Consider the following 19,313-nt stretch of genomic DNA (forward strand, 5'->3'; position numbering starts at 1 on the left):
CAAATCCACACCTCTAATCAATCCCCTAACTCGAAGAGTCACTAGGAATATGCTAATGTAATATTGAAAAGACTTAGGAGATAGCCCCTACCTCTCGATCACATGCCACTATACAAACCCCATTTTGTCTAGATAATGATGAGGATGACGCCATAACTATTGCAGAGTTTTCTAGAAATCAAAAGGTGAAAAATCCCCAAAGTCTATTAAATAAATTACCCCCTGAGTCACCTCCTAGTGAGAATGTTCAACAACTTGACCATGTTTCTAAGTCTTTTAAATTTGAAGGTGTTAAACAAATTGACATAGGCTTCAAACCCTCCAAAAAAACTACCAATGAGTATGTTGGATAGTTTGATCCTGATATATCAATGATTAAATCAATGTTTAGACAACAAAATGAATTAGCTAATAAAATAAAGAAGAAAAATAGGAAGATTAAAAAATTGAAGGCATGGAGGAAAAAATTTCAAGATGAAATCAAGGAAATACATTATGAGAATAGGAGACTCTGTGAGAGGCTCATCAACTCCATCCAACCACCATAGAAGGAGAAACACAAAGAGAATATCACTAGAATAGAAGGGGCTATGAGTATCCTGATCAATGCAAAGAGGATTTCCTAATAGTTATGTGGTACTTCAATTTTTATTTCAATTTTGTGATTCCCTTTGCATGAGGACATGTAGGAAGACAAGTGTGGGGAAGATGTTGGCCTCCCATTTTGACACGATTACCATATTTCTCATCGATACTTTATATTTTACCTATAATTTACCTCTATTACCCTATATTTTATGATTTTAAACCTAAAACCCTTCTACAAGCACTCAAAGGTAATTTTTACTCATTTTAGTCATTTCCTAAAGAACACATATTTCATTAAATTTGGAATTAAATAGTGGATCTAGAATTTCAAAATAACCAAAAGACTCAATTTTAGTGATGTCCTTGTAATAAAAATTTTCCAATTTTAATGAAATATGTGTTAAAGTCTTTAGTATATCAAAATGGGTTTTAAAAATAGTCTTACTAATGTCAAAATTTTAGTGCTACTTTGGCACTCCTAGGTCGTGTTTGGAACCATAGTTCAATGGTTGGTGTATAAGTTCCTACCCAAGTAAAGAATGGTCACTTGGGTTTTGATGACCGATATGGCAAGATTGAGTCTATTCCTTGTTTCATGCCAAAATTTCCTCAAGAAAGCGTGAGATCCAAATCAATGATGGTTCAGGTTCCTTGTGCATAGGCCAATAATGAGATCTCTTTCATGATGCAAGGTGTCTCTAGTTCCATCCTAAATTTATCCAAGATGACTAGATGAGATCAGAAGGGGTTGATCTGATATTATCTAATTACCTTGTTCCATGGGAACCAATGAACCATATTGATCCTTGTAACTGTTCCCCTTCCATATTTTCATTCATGATGCAATATAAATTGAGGGTGAATAATAATAATTAGGTTAATATTATTATCATTAATATTGTCATTAGCTATCCCTGAGGGTCAACTCAATTGGTTTAGCCCCCGCCATTAAAACACCTTTGCTATTGAGAGGTCACTAGTTCAATTCTCTCAACACTCTCAGGGTCAAGCTTCATGGTTGATCTAACATGAAGTGATATCTTTAGGTGGATGTGACTCGTACAAATATTTTATGGATGTAATGGTCACTGATCTTCGGGGTCCATGAACCACATAGCAAAAAAAATTATTGTCATTAGTTGTGGAGAAAGGCTAAAAAATATCTAGGTGAGCTCTATTGTGAGCGATATGTATAGATTGATGATATTGTTGTAACTAGTAAACTCTTTTTAATACAAGTCTGATTTCTAATTTATGGTGTTATCGTGATTGTTTTTCTTCACATATGTAAGTAAATATCTTGTTTCCTAGTTGGGAAGGGCCTAACAACTGGAACATGAAGCTACCTTGTACATTTACTTAGTTTAGTTTTGACATTAGGGTTTCTTTGTTACAATGTTTGAATCTTGTTGCCATAATAACTAGTAATTCTAATAGTTTCCTTTTCTCTATAATCATTTCAAAATTTTTCCGTCATTGTTTTGCCATAATTATTTAGGGTTTGGGTAGTTTTGTTATAATCATTTTCATAAGCTTAATACGATAATTCTATTGTAACTTAAGACCCGCTACAGTTACCCACTACAGTTCATTTGATTGCTCTATGCACTTGTATTGCTTGGGTTATTTATTCATGTCATTTATGACCAGATGCACTCAAGTCTCATATGAATAATATGGTGTTCCTTCCATCACTCTTTTAGCTTTTGTGATTAACATTAATTTGGATTGCTATAAATATTGTTTGGATCTGAATTAATCACTATTTAATTAGTATAAGGACCGATAACTAATTATGTTGAGCACTTGAATACTCTGTTTTACAATATTCCTTTTCATTATAGTACTATGTTTTATGTGATTACAAACAATGTTTAACAATTCTATAGCATTGAGGTCTAACCTTTCATATGATAATAAGAACGCTTAAGCTATTTAAGCGAAAGATTGCATCTTGAGCCTATAAGGAAACTTGAGAAAGAGTAATAATCATTAGTTCTTAAAATCAATATGTTACCTTACATTTTTGTTTCTTTTACACACAAGTGGTTTGAATATTTGTTAAGTGACAATGAAGGACCATATTGATCTCTAAGTTAAATCATTCCTAAAATGATATATAACAAAAACTCTTGAATCCTAATTGTATTTACCATTGGGTTGTAAATGCGTAGGACCATTTAGGATTTCTTTCTTTGAAGCAATTATTTTTGGCTCAAATAGATCATAGGTTAAATTTCTTTACTTCACAAGTGACTAGGATAGCCTTAGACTTCATTTAGGATTCTTTCTTCGAAGCAATTATTTTTGGTTCAAATAGATCATAGGTTAAATTTCTTTACTTCGCAAGTGACTATGACAGCCTTAGAATTCATTTAGGATAGTTTACAACTTGATTGATAAGTGCAAGGTTTATTCATAACAATTAAATAACTCAACAAAAACTATTTCTTACCTTTTTTATCTTGTAGCTTCACAAAGTAGGTTTGGATTGTTGTGTCAAAAGAGATATCACCAAGGCTCAAATGCCTTCTTTTTTGTGCGTCAGTGAAAAGGTTGACATGATTGAATTCCTGAAGGCATTTGTAGAATGCAATTTTGGTTTGGATTGTTGTATCAAAAGAGATATCACCAAGGCTCAAATGTCATTTTTTTGTGCATCACTCAAAAGGTTGACATGATTGAATTCCTGAAAGCATTTGTAGAATGCAATTTTGTTCCTTGTTTACAAGTTGAATAAAATTACAGAAAAATAAATTCAAAATTAGTTGAATATTATTTATCAAAATAATATATATATATATATATATTGTTGAAGATAGCAACAAGAAATGCTAAAAATAGCATTGCTATAAATAGCATTTCAGGATAGATTCCAATTTTAATTAGTCCCTAAATTAAATTTGAACATTAAAATTCGAATTTTGTCTCAGCAGTTGTTTGAAAAATAATTAATTAATTCATCTTGAGTTAATTAGTTGGAGAAAATCAAACTTGAAGTCTATGTGAAGACATGCAACATTTATCCCTTTGATTGAGGAAGTTATCCCTTAATTAAGGAGATAAGGATGAGTTGTATTTGAGTTGTAATTAGTTAGCTCAGTTAACTGAGTTAAGTCCAGTTAAATTAGTTCCAAACAGTTGGAGGAACTAATTGTGAGTTCAGTCAGTTAATGCATGCATGCATGCAACTAGTGTTCTTCAAATAACTGAATATTCTCTCATAAATAACTCATGCATGTCAGTTTAGAGAAAGACCCAGTTGAGATTAAAGGAAGGGACATTGTACTATTAGTTGGAGGAATTTTCCTATAAAGGAAACTCATCCATGAAGAAGGAATTATATCCTTCAGGATTGCGCAGTTATTTCAGAGGTCAGTGTTGTGTGTGAGGTGAGAATCACACAGGTTGCAGCTAGAGGACCCAGGAGAAACTACGCAAGGAAATAGGAGGCTTGGAGGATTGAAGGAAGGCATATGTGTTGTCTATTCTGTCTATGAGCAGTAGTGAGGGATTGTACTGAGAGCTGGATAGCTTGTGAACTAAAGCTTTGTGTAATCCTAAGATATTTCCACTTGTATGATAATACATATAGCGAGGTTTTTAGCTAAGGCTTTCCCCACAGTATTCTTCTATGTTTCATGTGGGATTGATTTCTTCTTCATCTATTATATGTGTTCTATTTGATCTTGCTCAAAATCGATTAAGCTTCCGCAAGTTTGTTTGTAGAAGTAGATCAAGTATTTTTCTTTAGTTACATTGCATTATCAGGTGATCTACAGTGAGAAATTTCTACATGGTATCAGAGCTGAGGTGATGAAAGCGGAGAACAATATACAAGAAAGGGAGAAGTTCGAAGGTTGATTTTCCTGATTATAACAATTGAATTCTTATCACATCTCAAATTTCACCAATGGCATTCAACAGTTTGAGACTCGAGTATGCCCTAGATGGCAACTCGAATTATATAGCTTGGAAGGATCGCATGGAAGTGGTATTAGAGGACAGCGGTTTGAAGGACTTCATTGATCAAGAAGTCCCCAAGCCAACAGCTAGTAATGCCCAAGAATTGGCGGAATGAAAAAAATGTGTGGCTAGAGTGAGGAGGATTGTTCTGGAGTGAGTTCGAGACCACATTGTCTCGAGTCTCCATGGGAAGGAGACACCATTTTCAATGTGGAAAACATTGAAGGATCTATACCAGAACAACATAAATTAGAGGAAGCTGGCGCTGAAAGACAAGCTTCGGAAAATCAAGTGTGAAAAGGGCGACACGATCTCTACATATTTGAACAAGCTCACCACCTGCAGGGATGAGCTTGGAAGTGTAGGAATCGTGACAACCAATGATGACATGGTGAGACTTGCTCTTCTTGGTCTTCCTAAGAGTTGGCATAATTACCAAGACTCAGTGAATGGAAGAGAGAAATAGCCAGATTGGGAACGACTGTGGTCGGATCTAATGCAGGAGGAGATCAGGAGAAGCACCGGAGATGGTTCTTCATCCAAGGAGGATGAAGAAAATTGCACCTTAGTGAGTAAGGCAAGGAAAGGGAAGGAGAAGGATTCTCATCCGAAATTGAGTTCTTCTCATGGAGGGAAGAAGATTGACAAATCTAAAGTGCGATGCTTTAATTGTCATGAGGTGGGCCATTATGCAACTAATTGTCCATTGAAGAAATCCAAGAAGGGATCCTCGGAAGGATCTGAAGGTGAGGCATTGGCCTCTTAGTTCGAATTGGATTTTACCCTCATCGCATGCATGGTTTCATCGATGATGGGTTGTGGTTGGTTTCTTGACAGTGGAGCCTCATTCCACATGACCAACGATAAGAGTTTGTTTAGTACCTTGGAGGAGAAAGACCTCTAGATGTGCATAGAGATGGGTAATGATGAAAAGTATAGTGCTTCATGAGTGGGCACGATTGCTTTTCAGAGGGAGCATGGAGCCCGCATCACCTTGACAGATGTAAAGTATGTGCCAGGACTAAAGAAGAACTTGGTATCGATCGCGATGTTGGAGGACACATCACCACGAGATAGGTGAAGCAGATTGGTTCATGAGTCAAGAACCTATATTCTCTTGAGGTTCAAGATGCATGCAAAGCCTTGAGGAGCAAGGCAAATGTTGGATACTTGGTGGTTGAGAAGGAGAGTACATTACCTCTCAACATGCAGTGCCAGAAGAAGTCTCAGGCAATTGTGGAGGAGCCATAATTGGTGAAGCAACTTCAGGAGGTTGTGGAGAAGCCACAACTGGAGAAACTGAGAGGAGACTGAGTGGAGGCATCCACTCATGCAGAGACCTCCAGTAGGGGGAAAGTTCGAGTCAAGTGGGCAAAGGGATCACATGCATCCATACCTCCAGGTGTGAGGTGGGGCGATGTGAAGTGATAGTCCCAAGAAGGCTGAAATAGGGGTAGGATCCTTGAGGTACCCAACATCTTTGATTAGACCTTGCTATGAGAGCCCCGACGAGGAGTAGCAGGACTGGCTGAGTGGGTAGAGACAAATGCGGATGGAGCAGCAGAGGGAGCTTCAGCATCAGAGGGTGTTTCTAGCCCAACAGAGAGGTCAGTTACTTACTTCTCAGTAACTGAGTTGCAATGCAACAGTGGGCAGCACGATGCAACATGATGAGAGGAGGTGCAGTGTAGATGCAGTGCTCGGAGACAGGACCAGTAGTAGCACGGATGCAGCAGGAAGAATCAGTGTGATTGATGTAGTCAGAGTTTTTAGTTGACAAAGGCAATAGCAGTCAGAGACTTTGATGACAGAGGCATCATTCTGATTCAGGTTGGATATTTTTTTGTTTCTGGAGTTGCTGGAGCAACAACACTTGAGAGAAGTGTTGCATGTAGAACATTCCAAAGGTTCAGGATCGGGTTCATGTTGAATGCCTTTCTTGTTGAGAGGGAGTGTTGAAAATAGCAAAAGGAAATGCTAAAAATAGAAATGATAAAAATAACATTTCTATAAATATCATTTCAGGATATACTCCAACTCTGTTGGAAATAAAAAAAAATAGCATTTCAGGATAGATTCCAATTTTAATTAGTCCCTGAATTAAAATTGAGAATTCAAATTCAAATTTGGTCTCAGCAGCTATTTGAAAAATAATTAATTAATTCATCTTGAGTTAATTAGTTGGAGAAAATCAAACATGAAGTCTATGTGAAGACATGCAACAATTATCCCTTTGATTGAGGAAGTTATCCCTTAATTAAGGAGATAAGGATGAGTTGTATTTGAGTTGTAATTAGTTAGCTCAGTTAACTGAGTTAAGTCCAGTTAAATTAGTTCCAAACAGTTGGAGGAACTAATTGTGAGTTCAGTCAGTTAATGCATGTATGCATGCAACTAGTGTTCTCCAGATAACTGAATATTCTCTCATAAATAACTCATGCATGTCAGTTTAGAGAAAGACCCTATTGAGATTAAAGGAAGGGACATTATACTATCAATTAGAGGAATTTTCCTATAAAGGAAACTCATCCATGCAGAAGGAATTGTCTCCTTCAGTATTTCACAATTATTTCAGAGGTCAATGTTGTGTGTGAGGTGAGAATCACATATGTTGTAGCTAGAGGACCCAGGAGAAACTGCGCAAGGAAATAGGAGGCTTGGAGGATGAAAGGAAGGCATATGTGTTGTCTATTCTATCTATGAGGAGCAGTGAGGGATTGTACTGAGAGTTGGATAGCTTGTGAGCTAAAGCTTTGTGTAATCCTGAGATATTTCCACTTGTATGATAATACAGATAGCGAGGTTTTTAGCTGAGGCTTTCCCCAGAGTATTCTTCTGTGTTTCATGTGTGATTGATTTCTTCTTCATCTGTTATATGTGTTCTATTTGATCTTGCTCAAAATCAATTAAGCTTCCGCAAGTTTGCTTGTAGAAGTTGATCAAGTATTTTTCTTTAGTTACATTGCATTATCAAGTGATCTACAATGAGAAATTTCTACATGGTATCAGAGTTGAGGTGATAAAAGTGGAGAACAATATACAAAGAAGGGAGAAGTTCAAAGGTTGAAGTTCTTGATTATAGAAATCGAATTCTTACCACATCTCAAATTTCACCAATGGCATTCAACGGTTTGAGACTCGAGTATGCCCTGGATGGTAGCTCGAATTATATAGCCTGGAAGGATTGCATGGAAGCGGTATTAGAGGACAACAGTTTGAAGGACTTCATTGATCAAGAAGTCCCCAAGCCAACAACTGCTAATGCCCAAGAATCGGTGGAATGGAAGAAATGTGTGGCTAGAGCGAGGAGGATTCTTCTGGAGGGAGTTCGAGACCACATTGTCTCGAGTCTCCATGGGAAGGGGACATTGTTTTCAATGTGGAAAACATTGAAGGATCTATATCAGAACATCAATGATCAGAGGAAGCTGGCGCTGAAAGACAAGCTTCGGAAAATCAAGTGTGAAAAGGGCAACACGATCTCTACATATTTGAACAAGCTCACCACCTACAGGGATGAGCTTGGAAGTGTAGGAATCATGACAACCGATGATGACATGGTGAGTCTTTCTCTCCTCAGTCTTCCTAAGAGCTGTAATAGCTACCAAGACTCAGTGAATGGAAGAGAGAAACTGCTAGATTGGGAACGACTGTGGTTGAATCTAATGCAAGAGGAGATCAGGAGAAGCACTAGAGATGGTTCTTCATCCAAGGAGGATGAAGAAAATTGCGCCTTAGCGAGTAAGGCAAGGAAAGGGAAGGAGAAGGATTCTCATCCCAAATCGAGTTCTTCTCATGGAGGCAAGAAGATTGACAAATCTTAAGTGCGATGCTTTAATTGTCATGAGGTGGGCCATTATGCAACTAATTGTCCATTGAATAAATCCAAGAAGGGGTCCTCGGAAGGATCTGAAGGTGAGGCATTGGCCTCTTAGTTCGAATTGGATTTTACCCTCATCGCATGCATGGTTTCATCGATGATGGGTTGTGGTTGGTTTCTTGACAGTGGAGCCTCATTTCACATGACCGATGATAAGAGTTTGTTCAGTACCTTGGAGGAGAAAGACCTCTAGATGCACATAGAGATGGGTAATGATGAAAAGTATAGTGTTTCAGGAGTGGGCACAGTTGCTTTTCAGAGGGAGCATGGAGCTCGCATCACCTTGACAGATGTGAAGTATGTGCCAGGACTAAAGAAGAACTTGGTATTGATTGCGATGTTGGAGGACAAAGGCTATGATGTAGTCTTCAGTAAGGGAAAGGTTTTCCTTAGACACATCACCACGAGACAGGTGAAGCATATCAGTTCACGAGTCAAGAACCTATATGCTCTTGAGGTTCAAGATGCATGCAAAGCCTTGAGGAGCAAGGCAAATGTTGGAGGGAGAGCACATTACCTCTCAACATGTAGCGCCAGAAGAAGTCTCGGGCAATTGTGGAGGAGCCACAATTGGTGAAGCAGCTTCAGGAGGTTGTGGAGAAGCCACAACTGGAGAAGCTGAGAGGAGACTGAGTGGAGGCATCCACTCATGCAGAGACCTCCAGTAGGGGGAAAGTTCGGGCCAAGTGGGCAAAGGGATCACATGCATCCATACCTCCAGGTGTGAGGTGGGGCAATGTGAAGTGATAGTCCCAATAAGGCTAAAATAGGGTAGGATCCTTGAGGTACCCAACATCTTTGATTAGACCTTGCTACCAGAGCCCCGACGAGGAGTAGCAGGACTAGCTAAGTGGGTAGAGCCAGATGTGGATGGAGTGGCAGAGGAAGCTTCAGTATCAAAGGGTGTTTCTATCCCAACAGGAGGTCAGTTGGGAGATCAGTTACTTACTTCTCAATAACTGAGTTGTAGTGCAGCAGTGGGAAACACGATGCAACATGATGAGAGGAGGTGCAGTGCGGATGCAGTGTTGGGAGACAGGACCAACAGCAGCACGGATGCAGCAGGAGGAATCAGTATGATTGATGTAGTCAGTTTTCAGTCGATAAAGGCATTAGCAATCAGAGACTTTGATGACATAGGCATCATTTTGATTCAGGTTGGATATTTTTTTGTTTCTGGAGTTGTTGGAGCAACAACACTTGAGAGAAGTGTTGCATGCAAAACATTCCAAAGGTTCAAGATCGGGTTCATGTTGAATGTCTTTGTTGTTGAGAGGGAGTGTTGAAATAGCAACAAGAAATGCTAAAAATAGCATTGCTATAAATATCATTTCAGGATATACTCCAACTCTGTTGGAAATAGCAAAAAATAGAAGTGCTAAAAATAGCATTGCTATAAATAGCATTTCAGGATAGATTCCAGTTTTAATTAGTCTCTGAATTAAAATTAAGAATTAAAATTCGAATTTGGTCTCAGCATGACCTGTTTGAAAAATAATTAATTAATTCATCTTGAGTTAATTAGTTAGAGAAAATCAAACTTGAAGTCTATGTGAAGACATGCAACAATTATCCCTTTGATTGAGGAAGTTATCCCTTAATAAAGAAGATAAGGATGAGTTGTATTTGAGTTGTAATTAGTTACCTCAGTTAATTGAGTTTAGTCCAGTTAAATTAGTTCCAAACAGTTGGAGGAACTAATTGTGAGTTCAGTCAGTTAATGCATGTATGCATGCAACTAGTGTTCTCCAGATAACTTAATATTCTCTCATAAATAACTCATGCATGTCAGTTTAGAGAAAGACCCAGTTGAGATTAAAGGAAGGGACATTGTACTATCAGTTGGAGGAATTTTCTTATAAAGGAAACTCATCCATGCAGAAGGAATTATCCCCTTCAGGATTGAGAGGTCAGTGTTGTGTGTGAGGTGAGAATCAGACAGGTTGCAGCTGGAGAACCCATTAGAAACTGTGCAAGGAAATATGAGGCTTAGAGGTCTGAAGGAAGGCATATGTGTTGTCTATTCTGTCTATGAGTAGCAGTGAGGGATTGTACTGAGAGCTAGATAGCTTGTGAGCTAAAGCTTTGTGTAATCCTAAGATATTTCCACTTGTATGATAATACAAATAGCGAGGTTTATAGCTGAGGGTTTCCCTAGAGTATTCTTCTATGTTTCATGTGTGATTGATTTCTTCTTCATCGGTTATATGTGTTCTATTTGATCTTAGCTCAAAATCGATTAAGGTTTCGCAAGTTTGTTTGTAGAAGTAGATCAAGTATTTTGCTTTAGTTACATTGCATTACTAGGTGATCTACAGTGAGAAATTCTACACACACACAAACACACACATATTGTTGGCTTGACCCACTGAGATTTGAATATGGAATTTTATTGTTTACATCATATTTTATAACATGGCTATCATTAATTGAGCTACATATAATATTTTTTTTTGAAATTTTACATATTAATAAATTATATGAGTAAACTTTAGAATTTGAAAATTTTAATATAAATTTATATTAATTTTGATTTATTTACGTAGAATATAAATATAAATAAATTTATTTATGAAAAATTTATTTTTGTTTTAAACTTATAGTATATTAAAAGTTAAAATAAAATTTTGCTAGTTACACTCACATATAATTGTTTTAAAAAATAAAATGAAAAATTAATTAGAATTCAATTGTATAATATATTGTATTATACACTTTCCTTTTAAAAAATGTGTGTATATATATATATATATATATATATATATATATATATATATAGATATATATATATTCATATTCCAGTATTCAAAGTATTTTGAATTATATTGATCATATTTTTTTACAAATTAAATAAGATTATGGAAAAATAAAATTCAAAATTAATTGCATATATATATATATATATATATATATATATATATTTTTTTTTTTCAGAGAAAAAAAAGCTATATGTATTATATGAGAAATATAAAGTACTGAAGATACATCCTTTTTCTGAGAAGATACAGATCAGAGCTGTAATCCCAAAAAGACATGAGCAAACAAAACTAATAATATCTGACATCAAAAACTCTGAATAATTAAGACTGTCTAATAAGATGAAGCATTTAAAAGTCTGGTAAGGCAAAATCATTGATTTGATAAAGGGAATCATCAGATACAATCTTGAGGTGCCACAATTCAGAAGAGGAAAAAAGACCCTTTTTTGAAAGAGTGTCTGCAGTCGTCCCTATTGATGTGCAGTATAGAGTAATTCTCCAGGCGGGACCAGTAGAAGTGAATCCTATCTCTCCATCCAGTTAGATGTTGTGCCAAAACGGAGTTTTTCCTGTTTACTGAATCAACCCATAGCTTGGAATCGCCAAAGATAGCCACCTGCTGAATGTCTAGGAAAATACAAAATTTTAAAAGACCTGAGAGGGCTATGGCTTCAGCCAGATTATTGGAACCCTGTCCACCATGCCAGAAAGTAGAGAAGTGAGAATTTGCAGATATCTTTATGTGGAATCCACATCCACATTGGCCCTTCTGAGCTGCCCCGTCGAAAAAAGCTGAAGGTTGATGAAGATGAGCAATAGAAGACCTGGCTGAGGATGAGTTTAAGATCTTAACTTTCTTCTGTGGGAGCGAATCTAAATAAGCAGAGATTAAATCAAAAGCTTTAGCTGGAGAACAATTCGATTAGTTAAAGATACAGGAGTTACGCCATTTCCATATAAACCATATGGATAAGATGCATATTCTACACCATAGGATCTGTTTCTTGCTGCAATCAGTGAACCATTCCTGAATCGAACCATGCATATCAAGTTTGAAACCATAGGCACTTTCTAATTCCTGCCAAATGAGAGATGAATGCTTGCATTTGAGAAAAATATGAAGGTTTGATTCGGCGTCTTCCCTGCATAAAGAACATACGTTAGGACCAATCCATCCTCTTTTCAATAATTTCTCCCAGGTCAGGTTCTGATTGTGGAAAGTGAGCCAAGAGAACAGGATCATCTTCAGAGGACAGCCATCTTTCCAGAAAGTGAGTGGAAAGATCGGGGAACGAGAAGAGTGCTGCCCTATATATATAAACTTGAACCACCAAGATTTGAATATTGAATCTTATTATTTACATCATATTAAAATAAAATAAATTATAAAAATAAAATTTAGAATTTGAAAATTTTAGTATAAATTTATATTAATTTTAATTTATATATATAAATTAAAAATATATATATATATTTATTAATAAATGATTTTTTAAATAATAAAAGAAAATTATTCATTAACTTCAAATATATAAAAAATAAAAATAAAATTATGCTAATTATACTCACATATAATTGTTTTAAAAAATAAAAATAAAATTGATTAAAATTGATTTTATAAAAATAAAATTATGCTAATTATACTCACATATAATTGTTTTAAAAAATAAAAATAAAATTGATTAAAATTGATTTTATATATATATATATATATATATATATATATATAATTGTTTTAAAAAAATAAAGAATTCAATTTTATAATATATTGTATTATACATTTTTCCTTTAAACTATGTGTTTACACGAATATTCTCTTATTCTGAGTGTTTTGGATTATATTCATCAAATTTCTATGTTATTTAACATCAATATTTCTGTCCATTTCTATTATATTAATGTAAATACTTAGGATTAAATATATGTAGTAAATTATTTTGCATTATAAAATAAATAATATAATAAAAATATTCTATTTGTGACCATCTTTCTTTATATTATATATAAAGGTCAATTATACATTAACAATGAAAAGAATTATAAATCTTACTCATACTTAGTAACAAGTGCTACACTTAACGTTGTTATTATTATTATTAATAATAAATATTTTATTTATAATTTATATTGATTTTTTTTAAATGATGTTTTTTAAACCTAACTTAGTTTTTTGAATCAAAAAATTACACTCTTTTTCAATATTAAAATATAAACGAATCATCTTATTAATAATATAATTTTAAAATTAACCAATTTCATAGGTACAATTCCTTATTTATTTATGAAACAAAACATACCCTTTATTAAAATTTAAAATATATATATTTTAAACATTCATAAAAAAGATCTGCATGCTTTACTCTTAAAAACCACATATCCCAAATTTCAGTCAACGACAACATCCTTTTATATATATATAAACTTAATAAATTAATAATAATTTACCAATACCACCTACGTGGCATTCTAAATATTTAGAATTCTTTAAAAATATCAGATGTCCAAAAAAAGATGGCATCTTCCGGCATTTAAGTGCTATTTAAAATTTTAAAATATTTCTTGTCACTGAAAATATCAAAATTTATAGAAGTAGGGTCTTTCGTTGACGCTACAGGGTTAACGGTACGAACCGGGGAGTCGAACGGGTGATTGATCGTTTTCCCTCTGAGATCACTCTCCGTGCTAACGGTTTCTCCAATATTCTCTCATCCTACTTTAACTGAATTAAACGGCACTCTTTATAAGACCTGCCCAGCCCGCCCACGCTACTGACATAGTTAACAGTTCAGTACTCATGTCTGGGGAAGCAAATATTCTGTTCTTTCATATTTAACGGTTCAGTAGTGTCTAAGAATGCTGCTCTTTCATATTTGATAGTCAATAGTCAGTATTATCTGGGAGCCGAAGTATTCTGTTCTTTCATATTTAACAGTTCAGTGTTGTCTGACAAAGGAAGTATTTCTATTTTGCCATATTTAACAGTTCAGTATTGTCCGGGGAAGTGGTTGGCGAGCAGGGTATAAGTAAGTATGGTGTGCATAATCTCCCAAAACCTTCGCTTCTGGGTGTCAGTCTGCCTTGTCAACATTTTTCTCTCCACATGCCCCTCCACCCAAAACACACCACAATCCAGCTTCAACTCTCTGCGTAAACCAGTATTTGGTCGCTTTATAAAGTCTTTGGAACTTGATGCTGTTGCTACAGTCTACAGCGTGGATAGCCATGGAGCCAAAGGAGATGGCACCTCTGACGACACCCAGGTAGCTTATTAATACTTTCTTTTGCAAATATTAAGCACTGTGAACCATGTCAATGATGGGCTCAGTGCTTTTTCATCAAACATATTGAATATAATTTTATTTTCATTTAAATGAGAAGAAGCCAATCATTGCCTTAATATATAGGGTTTAATATTTATCATAGTGTTTAATATTTACTATAGCAACTCTTCTATAAGTAATATTGCTTTGAAAAATGTAATGAGCCCATTATTAATTTAATATATGATGCTTAATATTTACTATGATGGGCCAATTATTAACATAATATATGATGTTTAATATTTACTATGATGAACCAATTATTGACTTAATAAATGATGCTTAATATTTACCATATTAACTCTTTCTTTACTGATCATTCTCATATGTCTATTGCCTTTAGGAGTCTAATGGAATAGTTAAGTGGGTTTATATTCTTTGGTATTTAGTGCTCATCTTGAGTGGATTCTTTTGATAATGGTGAACTAGTTCAGTAGGAGATAAAGATTAGGTTTTCACAACATTGTTTTCTTTAAATCAAGAAATCATGCTTTTAAAACAAGAAATCATGTGAATGCCATTTTGAGGGGTTGTTATCACATTAACCTAGGCATTCTGTCCTCCCCACGTGGATCTAAAGCTCCCGCGTTCTGTGCTCATGTATTACCTCAGCCAATTCATGAAATATTAGCCTTCATTATGTTGATCAGGCATTCTCGGCAGCTTGGAATGCAGCTTGCACGAGCAGCTCGAGTTCTGTTTTTCTTGTTCCAAGAGGTAAAACATACCTTGTTCAACCTCTCAACTTGAATGGCCCTTGCAAGGCTGCTAATTTTACTGCCGAGGTAATAATGAACATGTCTTATTTTGCAATATATATTTTTCAGATGAGCATTGTAAGAGTTAAACATCATGTGTTCTCATATCTGTCACTGAATACCTAACAGATATCAGGGACAATAGTTGCCCCAAGTGATCCCACTACTTGGATTACTCAAGATCCTGAGAGATGGCTTAAATTTTCCAAACTCCAAGGAATAACAATCCAGGGTGGAGGGACTATCGATGGGTCAGGCCAGAAATGGTGGGAAAAATCCTGCAAGGTCGACAAGAGCAAGGTAAAACACATAACATGGCAAAACTAAATAGAAACATTCATTAAGATGTCCTTATTTCTATGTACACTAATCGTGGATCTCTGAAAATCTTATATGGTTGTTTTTGTTAAAAGTAGTGTTGTTATTGACGACCATTTATTTTTGTGCTTCACAGAGTTGCAAACAAGCTCCAACTGTAAGCTTGTCAAAACTTTTTTTCTATAATTTCTTGAACTGAATCACTAAACTCACAGTAATAACCTCAATTTTCTTAACTTTTTTGTTATGATGTGGGAATTTGACACACAGGCAATGACCATTGATTCTAGCGCACAAGTAATTTTGAGGAATTTGAGTTTCCAGAACAGTCAACTGATGCATCTCGTAATATCTTATTCAAGAAATGTTCAAGTAGAAAACTTGCAAATCGTTGCGCCAGGAGACAGTCCAAATACCGACGGAATTCACATCTCTGCCTCCCAACATGTAGTGATTCAGAATTGTACAATCGGAACAGGTCCCTATAACTGTTTACATGCATCTTTCTACTTCTTTTTTACTGTAATTAATTGTTATCCAGAAAACGAATGCAAGATCTTGTAATAATCATCATGTTATGCAATCGCACAGGGGACGATTGTGTTTCTATTGTTACAGAAAGCTCAGATATTAAAATCAACAACCTAGTCTGCGGGCCTGGGCACGGAATAAGGTAACAATGTGTTCTAGTTTAATATCGAAATTGTATTGTATATCCCAGATAGGAAGGATCTGTTTATGACGGTCTTGTGTCAGCAGCATTGGAAGCCTTGGCGAGAATAACGCAAAAGACACCGTTTCAGACATTGTTGTGGATGGAACTTTTCTGACTGGTACAGAAAATGGAGTGCGTATAAAAACATGGCAGGTAAGTGGTATCTCAATTTCAAATTTTTCTTTTCTTTTCTGTAATCAAATCCAATAACATAATTATGTTATTTTAAAAAATATAGATATCTGGAATATAAGGAATGTAGATCTAAATATATGTATGATGATTTTAACTCATAACTTAATAAAAAAGGTTTATTTTAATTAGTGATTTATTGCCAAAAAAAAATGTCTTCATCTAGTCATTTTTTTTGTAAGCTTCCGTAGGACCCACTCATTTTCCACTTTTTTACAACCTCCACAGGATTCGAACTTGACTGGGGGGTGTGAAAGCCATCCGCCCCAGCCATTACATCATGCACGTCATGTGCTTCATCTAGTCAATTATTATAATCAACCTAAAATGTCATAAACAAAATTTAAAGTACTATAAACAAAACAAAATTTATTGTTTAAATTCATTTAGTCTTATTTTTTAATTACAAAATATTCCTAAATCTACACTAAAATAATTCCAAAATATTTCTAAAATCTACCGTAACTAACTGTATACTCAATAACATTGTTAAAAAAAAATATACATTTCAGTTTTCACATCCTAATTCGTTATTACGATGCCCCTAGTTTATTCATTCGTGAGGCAATCAATTATACTTATTCAATAAAAAAAAATATTGGTCAACGATGCCGTCTAAAGCTTCTGTGTTGATGATACAGGGGGGTTCGGGATATGCCCAAGGAATTATTTTCCAAAACCTGAAAATGAACAATGTCTCAAATCCCATCATTATAGACCAATTTTACTGCGACTCTTCAAAGCCATGCAAAAATCAGGTACTTACAAATTTACTAAGCAGTTGGGTTCTTTAATTTCCTTAATTTGTTGGATCATCGTTGAATTCGCAAGAAAACTCGGAACCGATTTTCTTGCTGAGCATTGAATCTCCTCGTTCGTTCTTGTTGCGGTGAAAACAGAGTTCAGCGGTGCAAATTAGCAACGTGACATACAAAAACATCAGCGGCACTTCGGCAACGAAAGGCGCAATAACACTTGCCTGTAGCAAGACTGTTCCATGTCAAAATATTGTGATGCAAAACATAAATTTTAACATGGAGAACGGAGATCCAGCCACTTCTTTCTCTGATAGTGTGTACGGTTTTAGCCATATACAAGTCGTCCCTCCTCCTTAGTAATTATAAATGTTGTTTCAATGGTTTTGTAACAGCAGCAACATTCTGATCCAGTCTCTGGAAATCATTTTCTCCATTGCATATCCAATGGCATGATATGTCTGTAAGGAATCATCCATCTCCATTCGATTGCCCGAACTTACATTTGGAGTAAGGATGGCCATGAAGAGCTCAAATTTTGTAACAATATCTGTTCATATATTTTTGAAAATCATTCTTGCCATTGCGCCTCTGGTATCATGATATACTTGTAAAGAACTGGTAAAATTTAGCAACAAAATACGTCAAACGCTGGGATTCTAATCCACCGCCTGATGGCCCTCGAATAAAGGATCGGGTCAAATGATAACGCTCTTAAATTCAGCAACAAACAGAACGGTAGCCCGCTAAAAATGGATGGGTTCGCATCGGGTCAAATGAGAATATTAATTCCACTAAGGTCGTATAATGAGTTAAACACAACTAGTCGGCCATTATGAAAAATAATTGCTATTTCTTGAAGTGACACAGACCGTTATAACCATGTATGTTATGACCGTAACTATATTCACTATACCAAACGCCTAGATTCAACGCACAACTACAGGAATACACGCTAACGAAATCTTTAGATTCACTTCTTTGCATGCAACGACCCTATAGAGCAACAGAAGGGTTGCATGTAATCTTGGATTTACGTCTCTTTTTTTCTTTTCTAATTTTCAAAAATGGCTTTTATATATATTTAGGAAATCTCTAATATTTTTACCATTTCTTAGCATCTAATATATGGAAGTGCTGCTATTTTAAAAGATATATTTAAATAGTTATATATAGAATTAAGGTTTAATATTATTAAAAAACATATAATATTATTATCAAATTTGAGCAATACTACTATATTAATTTTATATTTCTTTAATCAATATTATTAGTATTTTTCCAAATGTATGATGTTGTTACTCTATTTTAGTAACTATGTTGTATTAATTTATTAAATTTCTTTTAAATATTATTTTAGTAATGACATTATATTAATTCATTATTTTTCTTTTAGATATTATCTAATGAGTAATGATATTTTATTGATTTATTATATATATTTTTAAATATTATTTGCTTCATTTTTAAATCTATTTTTAATTGATAAAATATCATTTAAAAAAAAATAAAAAAAAATGGATTAATCACATTATGTATGTTGGACATCTAATCTTCTATGGGTTGGTGTGGAATGTGAATATTATTTTTAAATCTAATTTTAATTGACAAAATATCATCTTTTAAAAATAAAAAAATGGATTAGTCACATTATGCATGATCGACACCTAATCCTCTATGGGTTGGTTGGTGTGGAATGTGAACAACAGTCCAAGAGATAATTTGGAATATGAATCCAAGGGTCATGCCATGTACTATAAATGTATATCATGTCAATAATACATGCAGCCAAATGCTTATCCTTCATATAATGTGAACAACCACCGGAGTCCAAGAGATGATTTGGAATATGAATCCAAGGGTCATGCCATGTACTATAAATGTATATCATGTCAATAATATATGCAACCAAATGTTTATCCTTCATATTATGCATGCACCATGTATGTGTTTAACATGGTATCATAGCCACGATGTGTGGCCTTCTCCCACCTTTAGTTGTGTGGTATTCTCCCACCTTTAGTTGTGTGGTATTCTTCAAACTAGATGCTCTTCCATTCAA

At 34.8% G+C, this 19,313-nt stretch overlaps 1 protein-coding gene across 1 annotated transcript; it reads left to right on the top strand.

The window, feature by feature from the left end:
* The first annotated feature begins 14,222 nt into the window (after nucleotides 1-14,222).
* Nucleotides 14,223-17,611, top strand: LOC149250018 (putative polygalacturonase At1g80170). The gene is made up of 9 exons (XM_089453538.1): nucleotides 14,223-14,453; nucleotides 15,164-15,298; nucleotides 15,401-15,571; nucleotides 15,726-15,746; nucleotides 15,860-16,067; nucleotides 16,181-16,262; nucleotides 16,349-16,457; nucleotides 17,138-17,254; nucleotides 17,396-17,611. Exons 1-9 carry the CDS (start codon nucleotides 14,223-14,225, stop codon nucleotides 17,609-17,611), a joined length of 1,290 nt encoding a protein of 429 aa, XP_089309664.1.
* The last annotated feature ends 1,702 nt before the right edge of the window (nucleotides 17,612-19,313 follow it).

This window comes from Pinus tabuliformis, chromosome 7 (assembly GCF_031772625.1).
Source record: "Pinus tabuliformis cultivar Carrire ecotype Pingquan chromosome 7, CPIR1, whole genome shotgun sequence".
In the NCBI taxonomy this organism is placed as follows: domain Eukaryota; kingdom Viridiplantae; phylum Streptophyta; class Pinopsida; order Pinales; family Pinaceae; genus Pinus; species Pinus tabuliformis.

What these genes read in the sequence shown, in the direction of transcription:
- LOC149250018 (XM_089453538.1), top strand. Translation starts at nt 14,223, where the DNA reads ATGGTGTGCATAATCTCCCAAAACCTTCGCTTCTGGGTGTCAGTCTGC. An exon ending in GCACCTCTGACGACACCCAG is followed by an intron (nt 14,454 to 15,163) that starts GTAGCTTATTAA and finishes TATGTTGATCAG; the next exon opens with GCATTCTCGGCAGCTTGGAA. An exon ending in TGCGTATAAAAACATGGCAG is followed by an intron (nt 16,458 to 17,137) that starts GTAAGTGGTATC and finishes TTGATGATACAG; the next exon opens with GGGGGTTCGGGATATGCCCA.